At 32.7% G+C, this 14118-nt stretch overlaps 1 protein-coding gene across 1 annotated transcript; it reads right to left on the reverse strand.

Moving 5' to 3' along the window:
- Nucleotides 1–72: 72 nt before the first annotated feature.
- LOC137926957 (ras GTPase-activating-like protein IQGAP1) lies at nt 73–11231 on the reverse strand. The gene is made up of 14 exons (XM_068770707.1): nt 11029–11231; nt 10491–10741; nt 9998–10075; nt 9755–9899; nt 7959–9035; nt 7039–7871; nt 4757–5616; nt 4011–4236; nt 3175–3339; nt 2882–3061; nt 2572–2712; nt 2352–2502; nt 1829–2222; nt 73–962 (listed from the first exon to the last, which is right to left on the reverse strand). The coding sequence occupies exons 1-14, from the start codon at nt 11072–11074 to the stop codon at nt 602–604; spliced, it is 4908 nt and encodes a 1635-aa protein (XP_068626808.1). The 5' UTR covers nt 11075–11231; the 3' UTR covers nt 73–601.
- Between the last annotated feature and the right edge of the window lie 2887 nt (nt 11232–14118).

A 14118-nucleotide genomic window follows, 5' to 3' on the forward strand; every position in this document is an offset into this window, starting at 1 on the left:
TTCCCAAGTCAAATTTTTAATATTAAATGTTGCCAGGATTAATAAAACAAACGTTAAATTAGCCTCATTTATTTTAAACCATGTTTATGTAAAATAGTTAACATTGGTGTAAATCTTAAAAGTATATTATCATAAAAGAGTCAATTTATTGCATAAATCGTAAAACATAAATGATCACATTAGTAAAATCTAAGTATTGTCAAAAAACAGTATTAGAGACTAACTATCCTCGAATAACATGTCATGAAGTCTTTTCTAATTTTACAAGGTTTTTAAAATTCCTAGATGTATCCGTACACTTAAAATTACGAAACCTTAAAACTTATTTAGAAAAATAGGATTACATTTAACATCACATACTTAATCACAAAAACTTTCAATTCATATCAATTGTGCACGGTAAAGAATTGTACTTTACAAGAAAGAATTATTTACAAATTTAAATAATGGAAACAATACGATTTACATAATATAAAAAATTCAGAAAATTATATAAATATTTGGCATACAACAAATCATGAAATGAATTTGATAATTTGGTCAATACACTTTGTATAATCGTGTTACAAATTTCATCTTATTAATTTCATTATCAAAACTGTTAAGATTTACCATAAAATTTACTGTTTAATAAGAATATTAGTAAATTAACATTGACCTTTGCTTTACCAAACAAATCCATTACGGCGCAGCCTTCATATTGTTTTTGTAATAAATCCTGTATGTCAATGTCTATGGATTCCATTTCCACTCCCATAAATTTACCCTTAATGGTAAATACACCGTAATTGTCAGTAGGTATAATATCGAATTGTACATTTTTAAATTGTGATTTAGTAAGACCATCAATTTCCAGTATGACTCCTCTTTCTAATAATTTAGCACCTGTATATTTCACTGTCAATTTAGATTTCAATTTTTGATTATCCTTGCCGGATCGTCTAAGGCAGGCGTGTACACTTCTGTGAAAAAATATTAAAACGTGAAATTTATTTATATGGGCAGTTTGACGTTACTCTTTATTTGAAGAAGAGTTGCCAAAACGTTTTTTCATTCACATTTTTATGAGCAACTTGAAGTGAAATGTTAGATTTGTCGGCGTCAACAATTGCAAATAATTTATAAGATGCGTTAACAAGCGGTTACTTTAAAGTGAATATTAACATTCTTTTGTTATCACTGACGGTACATCTAAGCGATCCAGAGATTTATCGCGCGGGTACAAAGACCATCGCGATGTAGGGAGAGAATTAGAATATAGGGCTTAGGGCTAACACCCCGCAAAAGGCCCCCTTGTTGCATTGACGATCATCTACATCATGGATGCACAGACCGCGGTCCGTAGGCCGCATGCGGTCCGGTGTATACTATACATTCGAATACTGGTGGCCCGCGCACAGCAAAAATAATACTCTCGTACATTCGAAAAATATTGAATTCTAATTATTGTCAATTCTTTATTGTCTTTAATTACCTATACTCCTGGTGGCCGGCCCGCTATCAGTTCATGATTTGCCCGAGTGGCCCCTAGTCTTAAAAAATCTGTGCAACCATGATCTACATCGATCAAATCCTCGCTCTACTTAAACCCTTTTATTCTTTAGTTGTTTCCATCTTCCCATCGCAGGCCAAATGTCAGGAAAAATAGAAAATCATTCCAAAACCTCGCCATTTAAGAGAAAGAGAATTGAGCAGAATGTTGAGCTAACAACAGTGTGTAAGCAAATTCTTTGTTCATTATCGACTGATGAGACAAACAGCTTCATTTTTTGAAACTAATTCTGTCCAAAGAATACACTGTAATACAATTTATTTATAAATTACTTACTTCTTGCCAGTGTGAAGGTTAGCTAAACAAGATTTTATATACTGGTCGTAAGATTTACATTTCTCTTCATAATATTTAGTTTTTTCTATAAGGCTTTGTCTGGTACGAGTCAACGTCGATAAGGCTCTTCTTTGCGCCTGTCTATATTTGCCTTTATTACATAAATCTAACGCTATTGACGTAACCAAGGCCTGGTATCCATCTTCTCGGGTCACGTAACCTTCGTCTTCAAGCATTTGCAAATTTCGTCGCAGCTTTGCTATGTGCTCGCGTAGAGACATTGCCTCGTCCGGTTTAGCTTGGCCAGAGTATATACGTTTTTGTACTTTCTCATTATACAGTTCTTGTTGCTCCTTAGTAGAACCAATACAGACTGCTTCTAGGAGATGTTCACCTAAAAAAATGGTTTATATAAGACTCCACAAAAATTGCACATTCTTTAAAATTCTTTGAAATTTTGAAACACTTATATAAGAAATTCTTATTTAAGATAGCTTAAAAATAATTGATAATATATACAAACCATTGAGGAACGGGATTACAGCCACACACAGTTCTTTTGTCTTTATGAATAATTTATTTAAGTCAGTCATATCATCTGCAGGAGCTTGAAATTTATTCACGAGTGCTAAACACACTTCTAATCTGGCATTCTCTTCACTATCCGCTGCTTGCTAAAATGACAATAAATGTACATATGACATTTACTTCGTTTTCATGAATAAGTTAAAATAGTTACTCACTGAATCAACATCTCTTGATGCCAGCTGTGCTACCGTTGGTACTTCTCCTACATCATCTAGTAAATCGTTAAGACGATCATTAGGATCTGGTGCTAATATGTCTTGATATTCTACTAATAGAGCATGAGTGTCTACAATCTCCTGCAATAGAAAGAACATGTTAATCTACTTCACTAACTAATAGCGAGTCGTGGTCATCGCAATATATAACATAGGAGGAGGTATCTTCCGCGACTCTCTATTTATTGTCTACGGTGTACAAAAAAAGTGTAAATAAATATAATAGAAAGGAAAGGTTAAAAAAGTGAACCTGAACAGTTATATAGATATGCGGGTGATGTAATAGAGTGGCCTCCGTGTATTCGTCAACTGCAAAGTATTCCTCGAGCGTCGGCCCGCGGCAGCAGCGTCTGAACAGTTCCTTCATTTTTTCATGACATTCCACAATAAACGGATTTAGGCAACGCAGATGATTGGATTCCTCGCCAAACTAATTAAAAAGAAAAAACAAACAAATTTTAAAATAAATAAGTTTCATTTATCTATCGTTCGAATAACATGGTGCTCTTAAAAGATTTGTCTATTATATATTAGAATACATACCCCTTTCTTCGCTGCAGAGAAATGAAGAATTTTCGCAACAGAGGCTAAATTTTTTCTTTGGTCGGTAGTCAGTCCAGCGCCATTAGGCAAATTAATAATATGAAACGCATCCGGTGCGACTATAGCCGCGTTTAAAAATTGGTAATACACTAAGTTACCAATGACCTACAATAGATATATAAAAATATGTTATTTAACTTAAAATAATTCTTATAAAATATAATGGTAAGTACTGACTTATTTCAGAAACTGAAGCTTAAATTAACTTCTTTCACTTTGCCAAGTATAAATTGAACTTAATCATAGAAAATTTAAAAAATAGAAGTTTCCCATACATATGTTTCATGTCTGTTTCTTTCTGCTCCATTTTAAAACTTACAAAAAAATCATACAAATGATGATTTAATGTTTCAGTCTTCTTCTTATCAATCTATGGATACCCACTGCAAGGCATAGGCCTCCTCAAACATCGTCACGGTGGTCTGGTCGTGCGCTGCCCGTATCCAGGGACTTCCTTAATCATGTTGTCTGTCCACCTAGTGGGGGGTATACCCAAACCGCATCTAACGGCTCACGGTCGTCACTAGGGAACGTTTCAGCTCCAACGGCCATCAGTAGCGAGAGTTATGTGTTACAAGCAATTCTTCGAGCTATAATGGTTACCTTGGTTTTTGTAATCTTCTTATTTGTGATTCGATCTAGCAGTGAAACTCTGAGCTATGCTCTGTCAATTGCTCTCTGGGTGATCTTATGAGGCCCACCATCAGCGACCACGTGTCGGATCTGTACCTATATATAGATTATTATCTTATAACAACAATGATACAGTCACTAACCTTTAAGATATCTTTCTCTGGAGAATGCGGAAATTTCGATGTCAAAGATCGATGCAGTACTCGCGCCATGTAAGTAATACAAAATGGCAGCAGCTCAGTGGAACTGATAATTTTATCCAAAAACATGGTGACAACGCTTTTCAACTGCGTCAATGCAATTTGAAGTCTCGACTTCACTTCTGGATAATTTAATGCTTCTTCTTGAGTTACTGTGTATGGCAGGTTTCTGAAAATTGTAAATGAAAAAATACAAAAATTGCATCATTTCACATATTGATACTATAATACCTTGCTTCTAGGCATGTATCACTATTATACTATATCGAAACATGTGTATCACATATGTACCAGATTGGCAAGGTATGAGCAGGTTTCTTAGAGTGCAGACCAGATTGCCGCTGGGGGCTTAAGCTTCTGGAGTAAAAATGATGAACTGCTGCGCAGGACGTTCACCCACATGTTGAAAACCGACCCTGTGAAGAGTTGGAAGACGCTAGATGCAGACCGCTTTTAATCGATCCTGTTGGAAATTTATGGTGCAGGCCTTTGTCCAGCCGTGGAAGTCCTTTGAATTTTTCACCGATTTAAATATATATTTAAAAAAATATATTAATTATTCATTTTATTAAATTTACAAATAATATATACATTAGTGTAAACGGAATTAGTACAACTTATTTTATCAAGAGTTACATAATAAACATGTTGGTGAAGTGATACAACACTGATAATTTAATTTCACTTACGAAATTTGTCCGGTCTTCATTTCATTTTCATTCCTCCAAGCCTTGTAAATTTCGACTGGACCCGTTTCTATGTTCAAGTCTTTATCCTTTAACATCATTTCAACAAGAGGTCCAATGATGCTCTGCAGACTATTCAGCCCCGACAATTGTCGAGATAAACTGACAGCCATCTTAAGCACCAACGGTGTAGAGGATACTATATCAAAAGGTTTAGAAACTTTACAGCTTATTTCTTCTTCTAGAGTGAATCTGAATAATTTCAATAATAAATACTCATCTCTCGCGTAAGCCCCGAAGTTGTAAAGACTCAAAACAACATTCTGAAGAAAAAAATTTGTTTTGTTCTGTGGAATACAAAATAAAAGTTTCGATAAGTATGTTGGGTTGGTCTGTAGTTCATAGAATAAGTGTTGATATCCATCAAGCAATCTCTTGCTCTCTTTAGTCAATGACTTTAATCCTTTGACAGCAGTTGATACTGTAAGTAAAGATCCTTTTCCGTCGCGATTTTGAAAAACGAGTTTAGTCATTGAATTATGTTTAACTAAATTGTTCAGTTTCAAGCCGTGCGCCGCGACTTCTTGTAGGGCTATTCGATTTTGTACCAATAATCCTATTTTCAAGTCCATATTATCAATTTGTTTAGAGAGCTCTTGATTCTTCCTTATTGATTGAACAACTTCTGATTTTAGAGTTTGTAGTTCAATTTCTCTGTCATAATCTTCCGTGGCAAAGTCTAATACTGGTATAAATTTTTTAACTACTTTCAATGGTGGATTAGCAGAATGGAATAACGAGACAAATGCTTGACGGGCTCGACGACCTCGCCATAAAGCTTGAATTTTAATTATTTTTTGCTCCTGGAATGAAAATGTGTTATTATAGAATTACATACTGACAACAGCTCAGAATAAAAGCGATTTACCGGTGTCACATGGATGCGCGTGCGTGCGACTAATGATTAAAGCTAAAATTACTTTTTTAGCTATACTTAGAATTATATATACATGGGGTCGTAGTTGTCATTTTAGCCCATTGACGCTCACAGCAAGGCATAGGAATCCCCCAATGATAGCTATATACACCATAATCGCCATGATTTTGGCAGGCGAGTTGGCGATTGCAGTATTGTGGTACCCAGAGGACGGGCTATGGCTACATTCTAATGTTGATGCGTGCTGTTAGCCGTTTTGGCTTTTACAGCTTCATCGGACTATGGGCTCGCGGAACCGAAATCCGCGAGCTAATAAACTAAAAAAAAATCTACGTCAGATGCTTCACCTGACGTTTTGTATTAGCTAATTGTTACCTAGTCGGTTTTCGGAGCAACCCAGAGGACGCCGACAACGATCGCTTATATATATATATATATGTATATATATATATATATATGTATATATATATATATGTATATATATATATATATATATATGTATATATATATATATATATGTATATATATATATATATATATATATATATATATATATATATATAACCGTACATAGTACACTGATAACTAAAAAAACCTAAAAAATGTTCTACCAAATCTAAAATTAACTGATCTAAAGGATGCACATCTAAGTAACAAGGATAAATGATTTATATTGCTATGCAAACTAATTTAACGAACGCCTTATATTTTATGATAAGTTTATAGTTTACGCTAGTCTGCATACTACATTCGGTACAAAATATTCCTTACGAAATAGCAGCCATCGGGGATCCTACCTACCAAACTGTCTTTAAAAATTAACTACACTGTTCAATTAAAATCCCTTTATATTTTCTATACAAAAGTGCTTTCAATGATAAGCAACGCTGCAACATCAGGTAAATATGCATCCAAATGTCAGATATCCGATCTGGTGATAAGTTATTCTTAGATCTCTTTACAAAAATGTGCCGCACATTGAAAATACGCATTCGTAATACTTTTAACAGAATAATTTTTTATAGTTTATTGTTTACAATGCCACAATGTACTTAGGAATATAAATCAGTGTAACTTTGAGCCCAATGAATACTTGTTATAATTAAATAAAATTTTAATTGCATAGTTTAATATATAGAATGTAGGTGCAGGTAAAAACTGTCTGACTGAATGAAAAAAAAATTGGTAAAATACAGAAATACATAAAGAACAGAAATTTTGTGGCAATCAGGAAGCTGAAGTGGAAATTGAATGAATGGCTGGTCATGTCATTCATGGTTATTATTATGTATAACCTATCCAATTTGTAATTCTAAAAAATAGGTGTATTAAATAAAAATAAAGGTACCTGCACTTTGTACCAAGCCCAGGGATTACGCTTCTTTTCTTGCTTTAATTTAGCCTCTATAGTTTTCATTTTTATAAGAGTACCATATTTCTTTTGAATTAAGATTCTTCGCCACCATGCTTGAATTTTAACAATAAATCCTTCATTATCCTTATAGAATTTTATTCTTCGTATTTCTTTTCTTATTAGAAATCCTCTACAGTGTGCTTGAAATCTTATAATTGACTTCTCTGTTAACTTTTTCTTAAGTGAAGTATTCTGATGTTTGTTTATCTTCTCAATAATCACATTGACATCTTTCTTTGTTAAATATCTATGGTAAGGTACAAAATCCTTTGGAGTTGTCCAGCTATAGTTGTATGATTCTATATCTATGTATACTGTATTACCAGCTTCAGTGTGACACACAATCCACGGACAAATGTAATGACTCCTTTTCTTTAGTGCTTTAGTGAACATCTGAAAGTATGCTTCTGAACATTCTTCCTCAATAATTTCCGAAACGCATAGCACAGGACATGATAATATATTCCAAAAGTCATTGATATTATTTTTGTAAATTGCAATATTTAATTGAACTAAAGCATCAGTTAATTCCTTTACTTTCAAAGATTCATTGTGAACTTCATTTACTGCATTCAAAATGTCTTCATACCAAAGATTTTGAGATTCTTTTAGATGATAAATCTTTTTTAATGTTCGCATATAAAGATGAAACTCTTCTTTGTGTAATGTTACAGGTAGTTTTAAAATTGGATTCTTTAATATTGTAATAAGTTTTTCAGTGTCTTCTAGTGCCACAGCTTTGTTAACACTGTCAATCAAAACAACCACTGAAATAAATGAAAAAGTGGTTAAAAACCATTGTATGTTTAAATATAGAATGTAATATTTTTTTTTATGTGATAAAGTATACTTACATTCTTCATTGTCGTCATCCTTCATGTTAACCATCTCAATGGCATCGCGAATGTCGTCAAGTGTTAGCAATGAACATTCAAACTGCTCTTTCAACTTAACCTGCAATGCATTCACAAGTGCAGCGAAATAACGACGTCTGCAATGAGGTCTCAGGCCTTCTATATTTATTTGATTTGAATTGAGAGACATCCATACAGCTGCTTCATCACCTCTCTCAATAGCATGGGAGATGCTTGCAATTGATGACAAGTATACTACAGAGGCAGCAATTTCGTTTTCATTTAAATTTCTTTCCAATTCACATTTTTCTAATCTCATTTCTTCAAATAAAAGAGGCATTGAAAATTTGTCAATCTTCAAACTCAAACCTAACTTAGGATTTTTTAAAGCAGCATAAAGGTCTTTAGGGGTACCTTCAGCTAAAGATTTGTTTACATTTCTGATAGCAGTTTTATGGTCTTCATGTTCCAGTGATTTTCTATTTCCCTCATTGATGATACTTTGGAATATCTTATGCCAATTAGTTACACTTTCAACATCAATATCCTTGTTGCTCTCAGTGATCTCTTTTACAACATCACAGTAGAAGTCTAGATTTTTGTATTCATAATTGCTTATTTTAACCCATTCTGCATTAAATGTTTTATGTAAAGAGTTGATATCATTATTTTCACATGCAGAGCAAAGTTTTTTCCATAAAAATTTGAAGTTTGTGGCAGTGATGTGACCCTGTATTTCGACTAAAGTAAGTAATTCATCAAAATCATCTGGTATGTAACTCCCATTCAAGGAGTGATTGTGTGCAACTTGAACCTTCTCGTGTTTTGCATTTTTCAATACTTCTTTATATACTTCTATAAGTTGATTTTGTACATATTTTAATTTCAGGCTTGGATTTAAAATAGCATTTGTTATTGACTTCTCTGTGTCCAAAAGATTATTTAATTCAATAAGGCCATCATTTGTAGTATAACTTTTATCCACACTTTTTGATAGAATCCCACCAATTTTTTGAAACATTGGAAGTGGATGTTGACACTTTTGTAAATCTTTTGAGACAGAATCTAGCTGTTCATCTAAAACATAAAAAAAGAAACAATAACTTTAATATAATTTAGAAAACTCTTAGAAACATATAATAGTGGACAACTGTGTATTACTAGGCACTGCTGCTAAACAACATGTCATACAAAGCATAACAGATTTGTACTATTTTACTATCAACTAGCTGTCTTCTGCCCATTTTATAACATACACACCTTTGGAAGGTGGAATTTCTTAATACCCTACATAATATTCCTTTCCCTGAATAGAAAGCAAACTACCCACACTTGGTCAGACATAGCCAATCTGTTCTTCAATAAATAACATAGGTTAAATATATTTATCTATGAATGTAAGAGTTGTATTCACACCTTCTAAACATTTCCTAAGCTATGTAGGATAAGTAATAGTTATTTAAAAGTAAATTTGTATGATTTAGCAACATCGCCAAAAGAGCAATTAAACAATGTGTAATGACACTAAAATAAACAATATATCTTGCAATACTAGGTATTTAAATAAGATATTCTGTATCACAACAATTTTTTGTGTCAATTATAAATAAGGTATGATGTTTGATGATTTGCAACTATATAAGGGCCCAATAATGCTAGCACTGATAGACATTATGGTTCAATATATTTCATCATCATTATAAATATAATTCAATCAAGATCACACAAACAACATCCTACCACCCTAATGTTTTTTACATTAAACTCTGTATTTGTTTAAAACATATTTAACAAACCTGTAAACACAGCTTTACCAAACACATCATGAATGAGTGGTGCCTTTCCTAATTTAAATAAATGTGAACTAAGAGCATGTATACAGTATATTACTCGAGGCATGTTCTTTTTGTCATAAATATCTGTTGTTTCTGGTTGAAAAGTCTGTAAGAGAATATCGATGAAAATTAAATTAATTAATATTTATCAATTTAGGACAAATTACTAGAATAATTGTAAAGTATAGAAATACAATCACTTACAATAGGCAATTCAGTTTTTTTAAGCACTTGCAGAAATTTGTTTATATTGTCAGTATGTTTAAATTGTAAACCAATGACCTGCAATAAATTGTTCATAAGATTAAATATTTTGTTTTTAAAAATAATAGTTTCCATTTTTATTTCTAGTAATAAATATGCAGGCTAATAGTGAACTACAAACCATAAGCTTAACATAAACATTATAATAGTCAAAAAACAAGTAAATTGATATTACAGTCTGTCATTACTTAAATCTGTAAGAAGATGCAAACAAATTAGAAATATAAGAATAAATAAGTCATTCATGTTAAGCATTTCATTAGTTAATGAAAGTAATGTGATGTAGTTACCTTAAAGTAATGACTGTGATAAGGCAAAAGAAAATTGAATATTATTTACGTACATAAATTAAATACTATTTAAAACAATGAGCAAGCAAAAAATATTTTTTGTTTAGACTTATATTGCCTAACATTTACAGGGAAACACTAACCTTGTAACGTCTTTGATCAACGTCATAGATTTTATTCAAAGGTAGTAACTCTGGCGATATAAAATGTCCCAGTTTCGCTAAATAAACACCATTTCGAAGACACTCCTCAAACTCAACAGGATTAGGAAGTTTTTCTTTTAGACAAGCTTCCATCCACGTTTTAGCTTCTTCGAGTCGGCAAAGATATTCATAGGCAACCGTCCTTTCTCTTATGGAATCCATTTCCTGTCCAGTTTTCCGTACATCTGTGCCTGATAATATAATGAATAATTTAAATACTTATAGACGGTGACTGTGCTTCCGTGCTTTGTTGCTATCCTCTAGGAATAGTGTAGTAGTCTCTAACTTTGATTGTGGCAACGGCAGAAGTAAAAAGTAGATCATAAAGTACTTAGCGTCAAGAGAGTCTAAGGCCAAATCTAACTAGCGAAATCATAAGATCGTATATGATGAAAGATAGCGGGTAAAGTGAATATCAAATAACAAGTACATATATACGATAATGCCACTTTTATGTTATATTTATCTTAAAACTTACAGTCATCTATTTTTCCTATGAGAGTTTCACCGGTGTCGTTATCCATTGTTTCATAGGACGTATTAGTATAGCAACTTAAAAACAAATGGTCATGATGGATAATAAAATAAAATCACTAATAACATGAAAATGTAACATGAATACGCGTTTTGTGAATAATATTCAATTATAACTGGTTTACAATTAAAAACAACGAGAGGAATTTGAACGTATTATTCCGTTGACAATAGACAACAAAATACAACATAGATAATAATCTATTTCTGCAATATTTATTTGAAATTGTAAATACCGGTGTTACCATATTATATCAATATTTTTTCTGGGTTTATTATTGTTTTAATATAGAATGGGATACATTCTAATACTACAATATTCACTTAAGAGAAGATGACAGACCCCACCTTTAGTTCAATAGGTCCAAGGAACAAATTTTTGTTACATTTGTACTGTTTTTGAATATGCAGTATCGAAAGTCATCATTTTACTACGATCCTTAATAATATATTTTAAATTGGCATTAATGAAAAAAGCCCACATGTGTTTTTAGAAAAAATAAAAGTGACATAATTTAAAAAAAACATTGTAATATTTTTATTTTATGCTTAGTGAATGATACAAATTAATGACCATATTTTGTAATAAACTAACACATCTATAAAATGGAAGAAGAGATTAGCGAAGAATTTATATTGGAACAAAATGAAGAAGCAATGGAAACAGATTTCGAGGAAATGGAAATTGATCAAAATAAAAAGGATATACCATCGGTAGGTAAGAAAGAAGAAATACCATTGGAAGAAGAAACAAAACCTGAAATTGTTTATGTCTGTTCATGTGTTTGTCCCCATTTACCTCCGGAAAAATCTGCTGTTTCTGCACACAGGAAAAGAATTTTAGGTATCGTTACTAAAACAGAAAATTATTTACGTGAACGGCGAATTCCTCAGTTAATAAGATTTCTTTTATCGAAATTATTGGCGGAGGAATCTGATAAACCATTTTTATATTTGGAAAAATTGCTTGACGATTGTATGCTGTTTCGAGCGGGAATTGGAGTAGCTCCTGTCTTATTTGAGAATAGGTAAGAAAATTTAAATTCTGCTAGTTTAAAATTTATCTAGATAGTAGGAGACAATTTTTTGTAGACAATATCTAAAATATATAACATTAATTTAATATCTAAGCAAAAATTAATATTTTTTTAAGGAAAAATTCTTTATTATTACCCCAAACACATTTTTTTACTGCTGGTGGCGGATCCCCCGACAAGCGTCTTGCCGACAAATGTCGAAGCTTGAGCAACAACTACGTCGCGCGACTATGGGAACTTTCCATGAGATTATTCCTGCGAGTATATTAATAGCCATGTAACTTTGACAATTACATTATTTTTTTTCTAAATTTATTATCTCGCGGATTTTGGGTCCGCGAGCCCTGAGTGCGAAGAAGTTGTAACGCAAAACGGATAACAGCGTCCAGTAGCGATCGAATATAGCCTAGACCAAAACAAGCATTCCGTGATGGCGTTCCGTATGAAGCAGTCATGTGAAAACCTCTCCTCCTATGCCTAAGCTCAAGAAATAATAATGTGGATCTAGGCATTTTCGACTCCACCATATCACAACTGAGACATTTATGCTTTTTATATTTTTAAAACGTTTCAATACATTGTGTAATAATTGCGGTGCCATCCATGAATAGGGAGTATTCGTCCTCGAGATTTTAGGATATTGTTATGGTAGAACCTTGACAATTTCTTTCTAAACAAATGGCCTTAGTAATCAAATTTTAGCAAAAGTAGTAGGGCGGTTTTCTTTTCTTAGGTATAGAAAGCCCTACCTGTGATAGAACCGGTAACTGCCATGTTATTGACATTTTAGCATTTATAATTACTTTTTATGTAATTTAAATGAATTATTCACATACATGTATTTTCGTTTTTTAAGGCATCTTGAAGCGGTCGTCAAAAGTTTTGATCCTGGACAGAGAGGATGGTTAACTCCTGGTCAAATACGACGGCTATATACTACTTTAGGACTATCGGTAAAAGATAAACTGGAAGAGAGTGTATCTTGTGAAGCGGTACTTAATAATGTTATAAAAGACCAAGAAAACGAATTATTTGAGTTGTTATCGACCGGAATGGCCTGACATTGAAAGTACTTTAAATAAGTGTATAACTTTAATGTACGTTTTAAGCTTCTTTGTTATTCTTACGTTGGTTAAATTATTCGTGTTATTAAATGGAAATAAACTTCACAGTATTCTAAGCTTGCCTCTTAAAAGAGGTGCTATTTGGTAAGTATCGAATACAGTTCATTTTTTATTTATTTATCCGAATTTAGTTACAACCAAGCATGTATTGCTGTCGGTTGAACTGGTAAATAAATTTAATATTAGCAAATTTTTTACGGCTATTATTATGAGTCAAATTATGCCTTAATAGATTTATGCGATGGTTTCATTCGCCTGCGTTTTAACGCATCTGTAAATATGTTCATTTGTGAAAAGGATTTCACTTAGAAACCTTAAAGTAAAAAAAAATATTTTGGTTTCGGTGGGAACTATACCCTAAAGAGACATGTAAGGTGTTTCGGATTCGTAATCCTTAAAACTCTCTTGGCAGTTGTGCTCTGACCACACGGATAAGGGAGATATGAGATATCGGTTATAAACGCAACCGTACCATTTTACACCATGCTATAAAGTCATAATGGCTCATTTCGTAGCATGGCTTGTTCACACTACCCTCAGTATATTTGCTATACCACCATGGATTGCAACTTTGTCGAAACATGGTGTTATTAATTCGTGAGTGGTATCTCCAATGTTGTATTTGGTAAACAAGCTTGAATCAATTGTTATAATCCTGAAACCGAGAACCAATCTCCACAGCGAGTGTTTCCTTTAGAAGAATTGCCTACAAAAATGAGAGATTCGGCCTGGCTATTATGTTACTACTGTTCTTGATAACAAGAAAACATTAATTGTATAATAGTTATTTCTATTAGCATTTTTGCCTGTTTTCTAAACAATATCCATACAGCAAAGTCTTTCATTAGTACACCGCCTCAACGCACTAGGCCA

This window comes from Battus philenor, unplaced genomic scaffold, assembly GCF_028537555.1.
Source record: "Battus philenor isolate CCGP_79_NKW_IND1 unplaced genomic scaffold, ilBatPhil1.0.hap1 SCAF_3, whole genome shotgun sequence".
NCBI classification, from domain to species: domain Eukaryota; kingdom Metazoa; phylum Arthropoda; class Insecta; order Lepidoptera; family Papilionidae; genus Battus; species Battus philenor.